Genomic DNA, 18,326 nt, shown 5'->3' on the forward strand with positions numbered 1-18,326 from the left:
GATTTTTAACAGGGAGCCATCATGGATTTTTCTAGGAAGCCAGTTACCAGAATCATAAATAGGACCAGAACATCTTAGTTGTAATCATGACATCTTCACTTGGCATATCTGTTTTCAGAATTTGGGATTCTTCCTTGCCATCTTATTTTTCATTAGCTTAGATAAGCTAGGTGGAAATTATTCAGCTTCTTGATATGATAGTTTTAGGATACATGCAATTCACAGGAATAGTGTAGGGGAGGTCTGGTATATCACTTTGTAGAGTTTCAATTTTGCCTGTAGGGTTATGTCTCTCTTGTCCCAAAGCCATAACCTTCCAATGGCTGAGCTAGCTTTAGCAGGTCCACGGGAAACATCATCAGTATGAATTTCCTGTGGAGAAAAATACTAACCAATTCACCTATGACTTTAAGCACTGGTCATCTATTACTTTAAGCATGGTTGACTGGTGATACGTAGGGATTACCAGAAGCAGGCTGGTACATCACTTTAATCTTTTTAATGCTGATAGTTCAAAACATGTGCATGTGGCCAAGAAACAATTCTTGATGACTTGCATATCTTCCTGGGAAAGAACAACCAGGGCATAGTCATCAGCAAACAGAAGGTTGTGGACAAGTTCTTCAGGCTCCCTTGTTTTTGCTTGCAGCCACCTGGGTTAACAGTTTTCCAGTAGTCCTGAATCTAATCCTAACATTTATATGAAGATCACAGAATGCAATTGGCAGCAAACAGGATACTAAACAGTATAGAGACAGAGCTGCAGTTTTACAGTTCATTACTGGAAGTGGATTGGAATTTTCCATCACTGTGGCCATCTTCCCATCATGAAATGATTAACCCTTACAATGAGTTTTGTCAGGGTAACCAGTCTTAGCAACTTCCATAAGCCTTCTTTGCTGACAGTCAACAGAGACACTAGAAGTAAGTGTTCTGACCCCTGTATTTCTCTCATCTTTGCTGTGCAGCAGAGATCAGGTGTGTGGCTTCTCTCCTTTTTCTGAAACCAGGCAAAAATTTATCAGCTACATGACAATTAAAGTGTAACCAGCATAACTTATTTTATTTCTACATTTTGCTATCTCTGCTAAACAGTTTTCTGAAGTGTTTCTCACTTCCTGCCCAAAGACACAAAAGCTCTTTAAATGCACATAAATTGTGGCAACAAGAGCAGGTTAAATGACTTGCTCAAGGTCAGATTGCAGAACAGTGGCATAGCTGAAAATAGAAGTTTTGTCATGTGATTCCTAGTTGAGTGGCCTGCCTGTTGGAAAAGGGTATTGTGCAGAAATAAGATACTGAAAAGATCTGGTGGTTTTTGAGCGGAGCTGTGTTATACTTCAAACAGGTCAGATGCAGGAAGTGCTCCAATCTGGGGTTTTGGTTCATCCTCTTTTTATGCATAAAAGGTGCAGAGAGTATTTAAATATATGAATGTGGGTTTATATTCTGAACCCTGTTGCAGTCAAGGTTTTCAGATCCAGGTTTGGGTCTTTCCTCTAGCTTGGGGGTTTTCAACCTTTTTGAATCGCTGTACCCCTGGCGGCTGGACATGGAGTGGTGGGGACAGGGCTGGTGTGTGGTTGAACGTGGAGCAGCGGCAGCTGCTGCTTGCAAGCTTCCCCTGCCCCCTGTGTCTGGCTGGGCAGGCAGCGCCTGCATGGCAGCATGGGATGGTGCATAGCAGTGCTCCATCCCCACCTGCGCATACCTTCTAGGGCCTTCTCAAGTACCCCCGGGGGTACACATACCCCCAGTTGACAACCCCTGCTCTACCTTTCACTATGAGATCACTTTGCTGTTTTTCTTTTACATGCAGTATGTAGTTCCACAACCAGACAGGTTATTCCTTTATTTTGTAAAATGTATTGCCATGGCAGCTGAGCAGTTTAACAATTGTTGTCTAAGCACACCATAAACTGTATAGGCCACGAGCAGCAAATAGTGATATGGGCAGTAAAGGTGGGCCTGAGGTGCTATATTTGAAACCAGATTTTGACCATCCTTCTATGTTTGCATCTGGGCACTCAGATTATGCATCACTAATAAAGAATAGCAGTTTTACTCAGGGGGCACAGTTTGGTACCCAGCCAGGCTGGACGCTCGGTAAGTGAAAAACAAAACAATTTAAACCAGCAGTAACAACAAAACTAACTGAACTCTGAAGAAAATAAATAGGCTAATGCAGCATCTTGAAGTCTGCCAAATTACTAAGTGCTGCTTGTGACTAACAGGAATGGCATATATAAGACAAAAGCTGGCAGGAATAGCACCCAAAATGTTACAGGAAAGTCACCATTGTTCGGCAGAGGGAGTGATAGAGCTAAATTTAAATTGTATTCTTACAGGCTGGATTGTTCTATTGATTAGCCCAGAGCTGACCAAACTTTAAGTGGCTGGGGTGCCGCATACCCCAAGGACTGCTCCAGCAGGGGCCGCACACCATGGGGCTGCACTATAGGAAGCCACAAGCCCTCAGGGTTGTGTGTCATGCATGGGTCAGCAGGTGTTCCCCCACTACTTTGCACTGAGTGTGCAGGTGCTCCTCCATCCTGCTGCACCAAGCCTGTGGGCCCTCATCCACCCCGCTGCTCTGCTTATGCAGCCAGGTGGGTGCTTTGTTACCCTGTTGCATCATGCACATGAGGATGGGAACAGCCATTCCTGTGTGGCACAGCACCCTACCTTACCCACAGTTTCCTGTGGGCTCCCTTATGGCACTGTGGGCTTCTCCAACACCCTCGGTTTTACCAAGGACCCCCAAGCCCTCCACTGCTACAGCTGGAGTGTTAGAGGCAGCTGTGGCCAGGTGGGAGCCCAGGACCTGCATGTTAACCTGCTCACAGGCTGCATGCTGCCTGTAGGCCACCAGCTGGGACAGCCCTGGATTAACCTTTTAATATCTCATCAGCCTGATCTCATCAGCAACTATAATCTCCCTTCTCACTACTGACTAGAATTTAAAGCTTGTTTTTTTTTGTCTTCCATCACATGATTTATACAGATGCTATGTTTTGATGTTGGTTTTTATATCACTTTTAGATGTACACTGCAAAGTATGTAGAAAGGCATATACAAATAAATGCTGAAGCCTACTATTTTTCTTCCAGGAGACTTGATATTCCAGGAGAGAATTTTTAGTACATACCCTACTGAGGAACTATTATAAAAACATCAGCACTATAGAAAGGAACTGTCTTCACAGTTTGTAATGCTGCAAAAGTCAGTGTCAGCTTGTTGGGCCCATGAATGCAGATCATACATGCAAGATCTGCCTACGAGCCAAGAGCTTCATTCGGGCAATGATATTTTTTGTTCCTTTTGCTTTCACCTGTTTATTTCTTTAGTCAACTTAAGGACCCAAATGCTCCCTTATATATTATGTTACACATTGCAATATTTAATATAAAATAAAAGGTCAAACTTGGGATGAATATTTCATTATTGAAATTAATCTTTCTGATTGACCTGAAACAAAAAATAGTTTTGATGTAAACTTTTGAAACCATTTTGGTTTTTGTTCTGATTTGGAATCGAAACAAATTTTGAGATTGTGTTTTACAGGAAATTGTGGAATTTGGCACTGCTTTAATGTTTATGTCTGTTCATTCACGACATAAAGATTTTCTCCATTTACTTCATAGGGCACCATGAAATCTTGCAGAGAGGTTTCATAGATTTCATAGACATTAGGGCTGGAAGGGACCTCGGGAGATCATCGAGTCCAGCCCCCTGCCCAAAGGGCAGGAAGTCAGCTGGGGTCATAGGATCCCAGCAAGATAAGCATCCAATTTACTCTTGAAGGTGTTCAATGTAGGTGCTTGAACCACCTCCGCTGGCAGACTGTTCCAGACCTCGGGGGCTCGGACAGTAAAGAAATTCTTCCTTATGTCCAGCCTGAAACGGTCTTGCAGGAGTTTGTGACCATTCGACCTCGTCATCCCTTGGGGCGCTCTGGTGAACAAACGTTCCCCCAGATCCTGGTGGTCACCCCTGATAAACTTGTAGGTGGCCACCAGATCACCCCTGAGCCTGCGCTTTTCCAGGCTAACGAGTCCCATGGCTCTCAGCCTGTCATCATAAGATCTGTTTTCCTGACCTCTGATCATGTGCGTGGCTCTCCTCTGGACTCTCTCAAGCTTCTCCACATCCTTTTTGAATTGTGGAGCCCAAAACTGGACGCAGTACTCCAGCTGCGGCCTCACTAAGGCCGAGTACAAGGGGAGAATGACGTCCCGGGATTTGCTCGAGAAGCATCTATGGATGCAAGCCAGCATTTTGGTCGCTTTACTAGCCGCAGCATCGCATTGGAGGCTCATGTTCATCTTGTGGTCAATGATGACCCCCAAGTCTTTTTCTTCTGTAGTGCTAACCAACGTAGCACTGCCGAGCCTATAAGGGTGCTGCAGGTTTTTCCTCCCAAGGTGGAGAACCTTGCATTTTTCGGTGTTAAACACCATGAGGTTCTCGTCTGCCCATTTGCTGAGCTTGTCCAGGTCAGCCTGGATCACCCGCATATCTTCTGGCGTGGATGCTTTGCCCCAAAGTTTGGTGTCATCGGCGAACTTGGCCAGTCCACTCCTGACTCCAGTGTCCACATCGTTAATGAAGATGTTGAACAGGATGGATCCCAGGACAGAGCCTTGAGGGACCCCACTGGTCACAGGGCACCACGATGAGTGACTGCCATCAATCACAACCCTCTGGGTCCGACCACGAAGCCAATTTCCCAGCCAGCGGATCGTGGTGGAGCCAAAGCCACAACCGGCCAGTTTGGCCAAGAGGTGATCATGGGATACCAGATCAAAAGCTTTTTTGAAGTCAAGATATATGACATCAATCTCTTCTCCCTTGTCCAGGTGATAGGTCACCTGGTCATAGAAGCAAATGAGATTGGTCAAACAAGACCTACCCGCAACAAACCCGTGCTGGCTATCCCTTAGGATGTTAGCCTGGGCCAGTCCCTCAAGGATGGCCTCCTTAATAAACTTTTCTAAGATCTTCCCCAGGATAGAAGTCAGGCTAATGGGCCTGTAGTTAGCCGGATCCACCCTCCTCCCTTTCTTGAAGATTGGCACCACATTGGCCTTCTTCCAGTCTTCGGGCACTACACCAGAGCGCCAGGAGTTTTCAAAGATCCGTGCCAGGGGCTGGGCTATGACGCTCGCCAGCTCCTTGAGTACCCTGGGGTGCAGATTGTCAGGGCCGGCTGACTTGAAGGTATCCAGCTTCTCAAGGTGTTCCTTCACAAGGTCAGCATTGATGGAGGGTAGGGGATCCCCCTCACCCAGATTTCCCTGTCCCATAGCAGGCATGGGCATCCCGTGTGACTGATGAAAGACTGATGCAAAGTACCTATTTAATAGGTTGGCTTTTTCCTGGGCGTCAGTTGTCAGTTGGTTAACGTCTGGGTCTCCCTTTGTAAGCCTCCTAGTTAGAGAACAGATAGAGAACACAGCACTTGGACCCTTCACTTTCCCCTTTGTATACCTCCACAGCCAGAATCCCCTTCTGCAGTCGAATGGGATGTCCATAGCACTCCTGGTAGTACTACATCCCCTGAAGAACTGTCTGGAAGTTCAGCACTGATACTAATGAAACTACATGCTGTACCCTCTTGAAAGTCCTCTTTTGCTGCTCAAGTATATATCTCCCAGAGCTGCTACCAGAATGTTGCACTCTTTGCTTGTGCACTCTTTGAAAGCCACTGTAGGACAGTAAGCAAAGGCATAAGTCCACAGAAAATGTGCTGATCTGAGTAGAAGCAGGGTTGCTAGAACAAGGTCTTTTTCAAAATATCTTTTTAAATGTTAACAATACAGTAGTTCTTAAACAGCAAATGCCAGGCCTTGTGTTCCAGATTTAAAAGACAAGGAAAAAATCCTAATTGTTATTATATGTGAATTAAAAATGGTGCAAGTCAGGAACATGGTGACAAGTTGCCTATTAGAGCTTTTCAGGGCAGTCATCTGTTGGAGAGAAAAAAAACATGATTCAGAGTTTGGGTATGTCTTTCTTGTAATCTTATTTTCTCTACTCTATATTTATTTACACTGTACAAAATCCAGGAACTTAGGTTGCCTCAAATAGCATACAAATAAGCCTCCCTTTCTGAATTAAAAAGCCATACAACAAGGCTAGTTTCTAGGAACCAACTTGCCCCAATAATTAATTATCATGAAAGCGATTAAGGCATAGAACATACCACATACCCCCCCAAAAATCTATCATACAATTATATAATACATTCAATGACTTTACACTGTTTATGCAAAAGAAAAAGATCTTGTAAATGGAGCTGTGTGAAAAATTGATTTTTAGTTTACCACTGGGTGGAAGGCAGCCCTATGGAAAACAGTTTGCGAGTCTGGGTTGATCACAGATTCCCAATATGAGTCTGCAGTGTGATGTAACTGCACAGAAGGTGAATGCAGTTTTAGGCTGTATCAATAGAAGCATTAGGTGCAGGACATGGGAGGTGATAGTGCCTCTCTAGTTGGCACTAGTTAGGCCTCATCTGGAGTAGTGTGTGCAGTTCTGAGCTGCACATTTTAAAAAGGACATGGAGAAGTTAGAGTCCAGAGGCAGGCAACAAAGACGATCCAGGGCTTGGAAGGCAAGTCAGAGAAAGAAGCTGAAGGAGCTAGGCATGTTCAGCTTGTGGTAAAGGTGCTTAAGAGGGGACACGATAGCAGTCTTCCAATACTTGAAGGATTGCCATGAAGAAGAGAGAAAATACATTTTCTCTCTTACTGCAGAGAGGATGCAGACCAATGGCTTGAAGTTACAGCAAAGTAAATTGAGATTGGATATCAGAAAAAACTTCTTGACTGTTAGAATAGTGAGGCAGCGAAATAGCCTGCCTAGGGAAGTTGTGGACTCTCCATCACTGGAAGTGTTCAAGAAGAAGCTGGACAGCCACTGGTTGGGGATGATCTAGGCATAGCTATACCAGTCTTCTACCATGGGTATTTCCCGTGCTTCTGGGCTTTGCTGGTTGATCCCAACTCCCCTAATGCGCCCCATCTTTTTTCTGCTATATGTTTAGGGTGTTTTTTAAGCTGTCCCGGAGGCATTGGGTATTGGCTACAGACAAGGCTGGGGACTTCAACTAGGGTGTGCTGATTCTCCTGCTAGCAGCAATGCTGGGGGTTCCTGCCTACAGCGTCTTGCCCCTTTGCTCATGGTCAAACCAATCACTATATTTGGGATCAGGAAGGAATTTTACCCAGTGGTCAGATTGGTATGGACTGTGGGGGTTTGCCTTCTCTAGTTGGGGTGTGGCCCTCTACCCAGGACTTCTTGAGAGTTTATTGACAACATTTCATAGAAACAGGACATTGGCTGGTCTGGTTCCCCTGCTTTACCTGTGACGTGTTAGGGTGTTAGATGTGTGTTGTGTTAGGGTTGATGGTAGTCTTATGTACAGTTTAGATTATGTTTGTACAGGATGGTTTGGATAGGGATGCGGGCGGTTGAACCAGATGACATCTGGAGGTCCCTTTCAGCCATACTTTTCTATGACAAAAGAAAATGACATATGGAAAAAAAATCAAAATATCTTTCAAAGTGTTCAAATGAACTGTTCAATACACATTCACAGATAATTTCAGCCATCCTAAAAATTCATTTTTCAGTGGAAAAAGAAAAAGTTGTCTGGAAATTTTAGGCAGCTGAACTTGTAGGAAATATATGTAACAGTGCCACCTAGTGACTCCTGCCATGACTATCCTGGTTCAATGAGTCCCCCATTGTTTCCTTAAAGGTTGTTTGTAATGTTAAGATTCAAATAAGGCTAATGTAAGAACACTAATTTACAGAAATAGTTTTGTGAAACAGGCCTATTGTCAGCCTTCATCACACTGCATAATTTAAACCAGCATTTCCTTGTATTACATTAGAAATTAATGTAGGGGGGCACTTATCATATACCATGAATCAGAAAATATCACTTTCACTCTGTCAGTACCTTGCGATTCTCAGGATGCATATGCAGCACTGTCTTACTAAGATCAGCAGGAATGTGGACATGCACAGTGAAGAACTGTAGACACCTTTTCCACCACTTCTTCCCAACCTGTTTCCGGAGCTCTAACTGCAGCACTCCCATGAAATAGCTGTAGGCTTAGAAAGCTTTTCAAATGTTGGCATGTACATGCCTCATTGCACAGAGGGCTTTTCCTGCTTCTTCATACCCTAGCACGTGACTGTAAGTAGAGACAAACACGTCTTGCTTAGACATTATTTATGGTGGCCAGCTGCCATTGTTTTCCTTGGGATTCTTCATAAATGGTCATACTAATCAGGTGACTTCCATGTTCAGTCTTCAAGTCAGAGATTTCATTCTACTAAGGATTTTAAGTAGTGTTGTTGTTGAATTATTTTGACATGTTCTTCTATGGGCCCTATCCTTAATAAACAGGGTGCACACAGCCTTCCCTTGAACTCAGTAGCCACTCTTATGGGCAGAATGATAACAAGGTTAGGCCTTAATCTCTTTCAGTCCCTTTTTTAGGAGTATATTCTTCCCTCAGCATTAATTCTATTACTGTTGCACCATTTTAAAGGGCAGCTGAACATACAGGGTATCTTGCCCTGCGCTGCCCATTCAGTCCTTGTCCTTTCTGACAAAACACTGACAAAGGGGCTTTTTAACAGTTGTGTTAAGCAAATGATAGTAAATCCTTTTTTGGTCAGCCACAGAATGTTTTTCAAATGCTTTTATATAAGATGCTTAATTTCTATTAGTATTTTTGTAAGAGAGGAGATGAAACTAAAGAAGATAAACATTCTTTTCAAAAGCTGTCGTATCAGTCAGCCATACCGTCATTGGGGAAAGGTCTTGTTCTTGCTTGTGAATATCATCATTGATATTATTCATATTGTGGCAGTGCCGAGAGGCTACGGCTCCATCGTGCTAAACACTGTGCAAATATACAACAAAGAGACGGCCCTGCTCCACCGAGCCAAGTACAACATATTAGACAGCAGTGAATAAAGAAAACACCAACATAAAGATAATCCTGTCCAATACATTTGCATATACAAAGAGGTAAATGTGTTCTCTTGGTCTAGTGTTCCTTTTCTTTTAGTTCAAGGAAAGCAGCAAAAGCAAAACTCCCAAGAGAGAATACTGTTTCTCCCCTGGAACAAGTTGCAGTCTGACTTGAATGTACACATACACATCCTATTTCAAACTGCTGTATCATGTAGATCAGTGGTTTTCAACCTGCTGTCTGTGAGCCCTGGGGTCTTCAAACTAAGGGGTCCCTGAAGGATGACTGTGATCAGTCAAAAGTATGTGAATACCTACCTTTACAATTCAGAGGGGTCTGCACCTACATTTGAAACTTTTTAGGGTTCTGCAAATGGAAAAAAAGGTTGATAAGCACTGCTTTAGACTGTGTGTGATCAATCCCCCTCATAAGAGATGCATCCAGGATCTGTGGGGATCAGATCTCTAGCCTGGAAAAATAATAAAATACTAAAATGCTGTCTCATATAATAGCTGTCTCATATAGTAGCTCTTTGTAGAAGAATCAGGTGTTCTAAACATCACGCTGTCAGAAATACCTGTGTAACAAGCTTTGTCTTTGTGAGCTAAATATATCGCAGGTAGTGTATAAGCAAACAGGCCCTCTTGGGATTGTCTTACCTCCACATTGCCACAGTTCCTTGTCTTGCAGGGCTCCATACTACCTAGAATTGAACTATTTTTGGGGAATGGAAAAGAAGGTTGGAAGCAAAAAAAAAGAAAGAGCACTAGAAGACAGTTCTCATGGATTTATATCAACTTGCAGGAGGTCTCTTTAAAGAGCACATGACATTTCCCAAGTAATAAATACACCGTGCTTTTCTGTAAGAGTTTTATATAATCAGCACGTTAAATTTACATGAGACTGTGTTGTGTGATGCCTCATAAGCCAGTGACCCCTCTCGTATGTTAGTCCTTGCATATTTGTAACCACGTCATGAATCACATGCCAGTTTCACATGGATTTGTGTTTTTTAAAAGAGAAACCCTAAGCCAAGTGAATTTTTTACTTGGATTTGATGGATCATTTTTAAGGTCAAGCTGGGCATATATACCTTTGATGTGGCTGATGCATTCAGATAAGCCTTTCATAGGTTAAACTACAAATACTGCACTAATCAATCCAGATTTTCAGATCCATGCTTCATTTCTAAGCACTTGGAGCAGAAGGTGATTAAAAAAGTCAGCATGGATTCACCAAGGGCAGGTCATGCCTCACCAACCTGATTGCCTTCTATGATGAGATGACTGGCTCTGTGGATGTGGACGGAGCAGAGGAAGTAATGTACCTTGACTTTAGCAAAGCTTTTGATATGGTCTCCCACGACATTCTTGCAAGCAAACTAAGGAAGTACAGGTTGAATGAATAGACTATAAGGTAGATAATAAACTGGCTGGATCATTGGGCTCAAGGGGTAGTAATCAATGGTTCAATATCTAGCTGGCAGCTGGTATCAAGTAGACTGTCCAGGTGTCAGTCCTAGGGCTGGTTTTCCTCAATATCTTCATGAATGATCTGAAAGATGGGATGGAGTGCACCCTTAGCAAGTTTGCAGATAACACCAAGCTGGGGAGAGGGGTAGGGAGTAGTAGATATGTTGGAGGGTAGAGCTAAGATTCGGAGAGACCTAGACACATTGGAGGATTGGACCAAAAGAAATCTCATGAGGTTCAGCAAGGACAAGTGCAGAGTCCTGCACTTGGGACAGAACAATCCCATGCGCTGATACAGGCTGGGGACTGACTGGCTAAGCAGCAGCTCTGCAGAAAATGACCTGGGGGTTACAGTGGACATTAAGCTGGATATGAGTCAACAGTGTGTCCTTGTTGCCAAGAAGGCTAATGCCATACTGGGCTGCATTGGTTGGAGTGTTGCCAGCAGATCAAGGGAAATGGTTCTTCCCTTATATTCGGCACTGGTGAGGTCACATCTGGAGTACTGTGTCCAGTTTTGGGTCCCCCAACTGAGAAAGGGTGTGGACAAATTGGAGAGAGCCCAACAGAGGGCAGTGAAAATGGCTAGGGGATGGGGCACATTTGTTTAATCTATAGAAGAGAAGACTGAGGGGGCATTTATATAGCCATCAACTACGTGAAGAGGGCCTCCAGGGGATGGGGCTGGACTGTTCTCAGTGGTGGCAGAGGACAGAACAAGGAGCAATGGTGTGAAGCTGCAGCAAGGGAAGTTTAGGTTAGATACGTCAGGAAGAACTCTCTTACTAGGAGGGTAGTAAAACACTGGAACAGGTTACCCAGAGAGGTGGTGAAATCTCCATCCCTGGAGGTTTTTAAGACCTGGCTAAACAAAGCTTTGGCTGGGAAAGGTCCTGTTTTAAGCAGGGAGTTAGACTAGATAACCTCTTGAGTTCTTTCCAACCCTAATTTTCTGTGATTCCAAGTGCAGCCTGAAAGCTATTTGATAGTACTCTGTCAAAAGGTCTGTTTTTCTCAGCTTCAGATTGAGAGAATCAGTGACAGAAATGAACGTCATCCTAAGACTAAGCAAATAAAGTGAATTCTAAACACACTACTCCCCAAGTTAAAACTATAATCTTGTCAAAAAGGCAGGGGTGTGCTTCTACCCTGAATCAGATTTCTTTTTAACTCCTGAAAATGCCTCCCAGGTCTTAAGTGTTTTCTTATAGCCCAGTTAGCATAGGACCATGCCTCTCAGACAGTTACTGTTCTAAGATTTAATATATCGTTATTACAATTCAAGTTGCAGTAGGGAGCCAAAACGATTCAGACTGGAGTCATTTAGTAGCTATGATTTAACTGAAGTCAAACAGCACTAGGTTTGCAGAGTCTGAGCTCCCAGAGTGAATGCGATTGAACAGCAAACAAGAAAGGCTCCAAACACGGTTGTATTGAACAGCAGTTTGGAATTTGAATGACTCAGGCTCATTTCTTCCATTCTTAATAGGTGTGAAATCCTGCTTTCCTCCTGTCCCTATTCCTCTGTATCAGCCCACTCAAAACCCCTCTCTGACTCCAAATGGAAGAAAAAGTGTTATTTAACTCTCACTCAGTCAAGCCTGAGAGTAAGGCTCTGATCAGCCCCTCTGCCACCGTCTGGATGACAGAGCCCTAGCCCACTATTTCCTTCCTCTCTCCTAACAGTACCCGATTCCCTTCTCATTGTCCTCCCACTCTTGGTCCAGGTAGATTCTTCTTCCCGCTTATATTTTTAGAGGTTTCAAGGACAAGGAAAGGTTCCTGTGACATTTCTCTTCTTTGAGATTATAGCTCTGGTCTTTAACCTCATAAAGTTAGTATGAATTGAGGAAAATATTGTTGTACCGTAATTCATTAAAAATCACAAAATTCCTCCAAAGAAAATCAAAGTTCAGGTCTTGGTCCTTGCCTTGAAAGAGATGATTACATTACTGAAGCAGTCTCTTAATTAGATAATAATGACAAATATATGATGGGAAGGGTAATACTAAAATAGGCTTCAAACTGAATGAATGCAGTGTTGTCTTTCACCAGCAATCCTTCTGTTGAAAGCTGTCTACTGAGAAAAAAAATCAATGACTGTGAAACAAAATGACCTGGAGTGTTTAATACTTTTTAGTTATGAGCTGATGATGGCATGAGATGACCCTGCTATTGACCTGAACCAGATTTGTATCAATGACAAGATGTTACATATCCCTTACCAACACACTAAATACTCCAGCCACCAAATGCATTTGATATTTAATAAATTGGTAATTATTGTTTTGACCTGTTTCCCAGGAAAAATGAATGAATGAATTGCAACTCAACAAGTGCTCTGCAGCTAACCTGAGAATAATTGCTCAGCATTTTAAATGAGCTTATTTTGGCAGTGGCCTTATCCCTGTTACATTCCTGTGCTGCAAATCTTGTGAATGAGTTTATTAACAGAAGTGTTTGCAGTCAGTGACCTTGAAGCATTTTTTGCAGAATTTTGTAGAAAGTAAATTTTGAATTAAGAGTTGCAAGTAGGGATGTACCAATTAAAGATTTTTTTGGACTATACCAATGGCCGATGGTTAATCAGCCAGATCAGCCAATAATAATCCAATATGCCACCCAGCATCTTGGAGAGCAGCATGCAGCTGGTAAGTATGTGGCGGGGGAGGGCTGTGGGGGACTGGTTGAGGCCCCTAAGGTGAGGGAGGAAGGCACTGCCAAGCTGGGGTGGAGCAGGGCATGGGATGGAGCCTGTGGGTGGCTCGGCCAGGATGGGGCATGGCTCTCCGCCACTGTGTGCACCCATGTAGGAGGCATGGGGGGCATGTGACCTCTTCCTGCCCCCCGCCCCCCCTGGAATGGTGCATAGGGCGAGGGTGGGCTGTGGGGGCTGGGCCAGAGCTGCACTAGGATCAGGTGGAGGTGGGGCAGGTGATGGCAGCAGCATTAGGAGGGGTGGCTACAGGGGGCTACCACAAGGGTGGCAGTAGCCCACCCTGTAGTCCCTCCTCCCTGTTCTGCCACTGCCTGCCCCACCCCTGTCCACTCCAAGTGCAGCCCCGGGCCTAGCCCTCTGCCAGGAAGAGGCCCGCGCAGGCCTGAGCCCATAGCTCTCCTGTGCCCCATGCATAAATCCAGGGGGGCACAGGCCCTCATGCCTCCTGTGGGGGGTGCACAGAAGCAGGGAACTGATTTCCTTCCTCTCTGCCCCTCTGTGCCTCCCCATCAAGCCACTTGCGGCTCCATCCCACTCCCCACCTCAGCTGGGCAGTACCTGCCCCAGCCCTACTCCCTCCCTCACTGTGGGGTCCTTGATTTGTCCCCCCCATGCCCCTTCCCCCAACCCCCCTCACCAAGACTTACTGGCCGGATGCTGTTCTCCAAGCTGCCAGGCTGCATTCCTAGCTGTGTGCATGCATGCTGCAGCTGCGTGCATGCACATGGCATATATCTGCAAGATTATCAGCTACACCGGCCCAAAAAAAGCCAATTGCTTATAATGTCAATATTGTTTTTATTGGTACCAATCCAATATGGGCTGATTACATTGGTGCACCTCTAGTTGTAAGTGTATGTATCATTCTAATTACACCCATCCAGTCATAGGTCACACAGTTTGTTTCCATTCTATGTCCAACAACTCATATTTAGCATCTCAGATACTTTCAGCAAATCATTTGTATGAAAGCTACAGGCCCCAATCTGTAAGACAATATATTTGCAGAAAATCTTCACTTAAAATTTTTTTAATAACAAATGTTGACCAGAAACCTCCCCACCGCCTCCCAGAACCAGCCTGTTCACAGATTCATTGTATATAGAGAAAGGAGGGGAGATTCATTGCGTAACCCACTGATTAATAAATATTCCTTCAGCTCTAGCACTATATTGTACAATTATTTTTAACTGTAATACTACAAAAATGTGTTTTGTATCCTTGCTGTCACTCTTCTATCAATTTAGAAAGACTACTGTGATTTGCAGCCTCCACTGTAGTTGTGTTTTGCATTTAAAATTACTTGAGTAAAAATTAAATAAATCTCAAGTGAATATTTGGCAGTAAAAAATGAAAAATTCTGTTGCATTTGTGTTTTAGGAAACAGCCCTTAACTCATCAGTGAATTTAAGAACCAGTTTGCTAAAATAGGTTAATTGTGATAAAACGCATTCGGAGAAATAAATACTGGTGTAAAATACATCTGGTCCAAAACTTTAACACAACTTGAATTGTTAATTTTTCTTATGAGACTCACTAGAGATTTCTACACTACTTTTCTAAACCAGTGCATTTATTTACAGTCTGATTCAAAGAAGTGATTTAGCCCTGATGAGTTAGCATAGCTTGCAAGCTATTTCATTTTAGTATTGTCTTGCTTAATTGAAACAATCAAGTGTTACTACATTCACACTGAGATTTAAACTGTTTTGCTTAACAAATGTTCTTTCACCCATTACCCTGCCTCTCAGACAGGACCTCTTAACCCTACTGTATTTCACATTGACAAGTGACATGTGATGCTGGTGATGGGTAGGCCAGGTCTGATCTCGAAGACTCATCTCCTGTTTCAGTCTCTTCAAAGTCTGCCTAATCTACTACATATATGGTCTAGGAGGGCTTGCATTCGTTTTTTCCTGTCACCACGTCTCTGATTGGAGGACTTTAGGTCCAAAATATCCCAAGGAGTCTTAGAGTTCTTGGCTGTATTTCAGATAACTTTTTTCCCCTTTCTCCTGGGGAGTTTCTCTGCACATGGGGTTTCCCTGCTTAGGCTGGAGATTGATTCAGTCAATGTTTAACTCTAAGCTTCTTCCTGATGTATCATTTGGATAAATTAGTCTCTATGTCTAATGCAGAAATCAGTGTAAAGGATTGTTTAAACTTTCTCTCTTCATGTTGGGACGTGGGAAGTAATTTTTTTTCCTCCAAAAATGCCAGTCTGTCGGGCTCGGCAGGGTCATCTGAAAGGAGTAAGTTGGGCCACGATCAGCCTGAGCACTCGTTGTAAGTAAAACCTTAATGTTAATTGAGATGATTGCTAGGCAAATGGAACTGTAGCACTGTTGGGATTTCCTGAGATCACATTTTTGGTTGATTTAGTTCAACATGGGCTTCTTCAGAAAAAAACAGCATACAGAAGGGCCCCTTTTTAATTATTATTTCTATTTAAAAGATAGGAACCAGGTTATTATAAATTTGTTGTGTTAATATTCACTGTCATCTTTGCTAAATAAGTTATTCATTTATACTTGTTCAAAAAATGTACTTGTTGTACCAAGGTTGGAAAATATTTACCAAGGCTAAATCTAACCACTGCATATAGCTCTTCAGTCCAGCTTGTAGGATGATCTTTGCTTGCCTCAATATTTGTATTTTCTGAACACTGTGGGCCTTATTCTGGCCTTACACATAGATCTAACTACATAAACTTGATGGAGTTATTCCTGATATATACTTGCGAGAGCAGATTCCTGGCCCTTCAGACAAGTTTTGATCATAAAAGACCATCTTCTCTTTTCTTCTTCTGGAATCAACAACTTGATCTAAGTGTGGCTCCATTATTTCCCTCTTAATGCAAATAGGCTGTATGTTCACAAAAGGGCTTCTGTTTTTCAGCCACTCAAAATGAGAGGCTTTGCTCTTAATTTTGGCTTCTGGTAAGCCCACCATAATTAAATAACAATGCACTACACACTATATGAGAGGCTTGTGCATGCGCAACACACACTCTATATATATATATATAAAATTTGGTATCTGGTAAACACACCACAATGAAATAATAATGCGCTACACACTAATTAATATATATATATATATATATATATGTATATGTATATATATATGTATATGTATATATATATGTATATGTATATATATAGTGTGTGTAATGCATTATTAAATCATTGTGATGTGTTTACCAGGTACCAAAATTAGGAGTTGGCAGAGTTAGAAATAGGATGTGACACTCCTTTTGCTTGAGCTAAGTTTCCGTTCATGTCATTGTTTATTACAATGGACATTATTTTATAGGACCTGAGCACTCTCTCTTACTTTTGATCCCACTGAATGTTCTTTTCAGTCCCTGCCAATGTAAGGGCTTATAAGGAAGGGTCTGCTTAACTCGCAACAAGACAAAGCAATTTTCATGGCTTGGTTGTGGCACGGAGAGCCAATTTCCCGATGGCCCTGCCCTTTGTTGCTGATTGGCAGAGACATATACCATATAATTTAATAGCAAATTCTATGGGAAGTAAATTATATCCTATAATTTATCATCTTATAAATCTAATTTTTAAATGTAAATATATATTACAAATATAAATGTATATATAGTATGAACTGTAACCTATATCATCATAATTTATTATTATATGTAGCATTCTACAAAAAGTTGAGAAATACTAATTGATGCTAACCTTAATAGAAACATTTTAATTTCACTGACTGCCACCTTCGCTTATTCTGTGTCATGAGCAGACACTGATTTTCAGTCATGTCATCTGTAGCTGCAGTGATAGTCGCCTTGTCTTTGTATTGTGGTAAACACTGAGACATTCTAAAACAGTGTATTATATGAAAAATATGCTGGATTTTTTTTTTTAAAGTTGATTTCATGGGAAATCCTGGCCATTGCAATATTTCCTGGCAATCATGGACAGCACCATTTTTCATAGTTTCTGCAAAAATTGCAAAACCTCAACTTAAGTAGACCCCTACCTATAAAGAGTTGGGTTTTTGCTGGATAAGTGTACACATCTCAAAACCTGCCTACCTGTTGATTTCAACAGAAAGGGCCAAAGCTTGACAATCTTTCAGAGAGACTAGCTGTCCAGTTCCTAGATGTTTTATTCCAAAATGCAGTTAAGGCTCATTAATGGATTCCTGGGTGTGAGTATATGCTGCTGTTATTCAAACCTACCATTTCTGTAGTCTGTGAGTCTAGCAGATTTCCCAAACACCAGATAAGTTGAGGGAAATTGAAATGATACTGATTTGGCTCATTCTACATATGTGTATGAGTAGATATTAAAATACACTATTTGTTTAAAAAACATAATAATAATAATTTTTTTTTAATTGCAAAACTTTATCTTGTAACAACATTTCTTTGTCATTATTTATACCTCATGACTTAAGAATGCTAATGAATACAAGAGGCCTTAGGAAGGGTACTGTGATACCTGAAAGCTTGCCTATGTCTATCCCAGCTATGCAGTTGGTCTAATAAACGGTATCACCCACAAGACTTCTTTCCCCCCAAATTACAAAGTTATCTTTATTTCTTTCACTCTAACTTCCCCCTATTTTGGAACAGTTTCCTGGGCAGGTTGAAAATATGTTGTAAAATGCTTTGTACCTCCTTACAGGGGTGTATGTTGAAGCCATGTTGATCTAAGGACATAGGCAGACATGGTTCTTTGGGTATATCTGATCTCTTTTATTAGACCAACTAAATATTTGGGGGGGGGGGGGGGGTTTCTTAGCAAGCTTTTGGGTTCCAAAACCCTTCATCAGGCTGAGGAAGCATCTGCAGTTGGTGTGTGCACTCGTCCTGGATGGAATGAACTCCTAACTAAACTGAACTGGACTAAACTGAACATTTCATTCCATCCAGGAAAGGCACACACCAACTGCAGATGCTTCCTCAGCCAGATGAAGGGTATTTGTACTCAAAAGCTTTCAAAGAAGAATTTTTCTATTTGGGTTGGTTTAATAAAAGATAAAAGATTTAGCCAAAGAACCTGTCTGCCTTGTACCTCCATAAAGCAGCTATATGAAATATAGCAAACGTGAACAGCTATGGAAATTTATATAGTTTTCAAGTGCTAAAATAGAAAGACAAATCCCAGCAAT

General features: G+C 42.3%; 1 protein-coding gene across 3 annotated transcripts in view; it reads left to right on the plus strand.

Moving 5' to 3' along the window:
* EVL (Enah/Vasp-like) overlaps nt 1-18,326 on the plus strand; it is a 206,019-nt gene that overhangs the window by 118,684 nt on the left and 69,009 nt on the right. Inside the window, exon 1 of one of the 3 annotated variants that reach the window (XM_090034010.1) lies at nt 15,207-15,473. The exons of the other annotated variants lie outside the window; for them this stretch is intronic. Within the exon in view, the coding sequence (XP_089890136.1) occupies nt 15,401-15,473 (73 nt within the window). The 5' untranslated portion in view covers nt 15,207-15,400. Of the gene's footprint in view, nt 1-15,206; nt 15,474-18,326 lie in introns of those variants that run through there. 3 annotated transcript variants of the gene reach the window in all.

This window comes from Crocodylus siamensis, chromosome 2 (assembly GCF_052110815.1).
Source record: "Crocodylus siamensis isolate JL-2025a chromosome 2, ASM5211081v1, whole genome shotgun sequence".
Classification (NCBI taxonomy): Eukaryota; Metazoa; Chordata; order Crocodylia; family Crocodylidae; genus Crocodylus; species Crocodylus siamensis.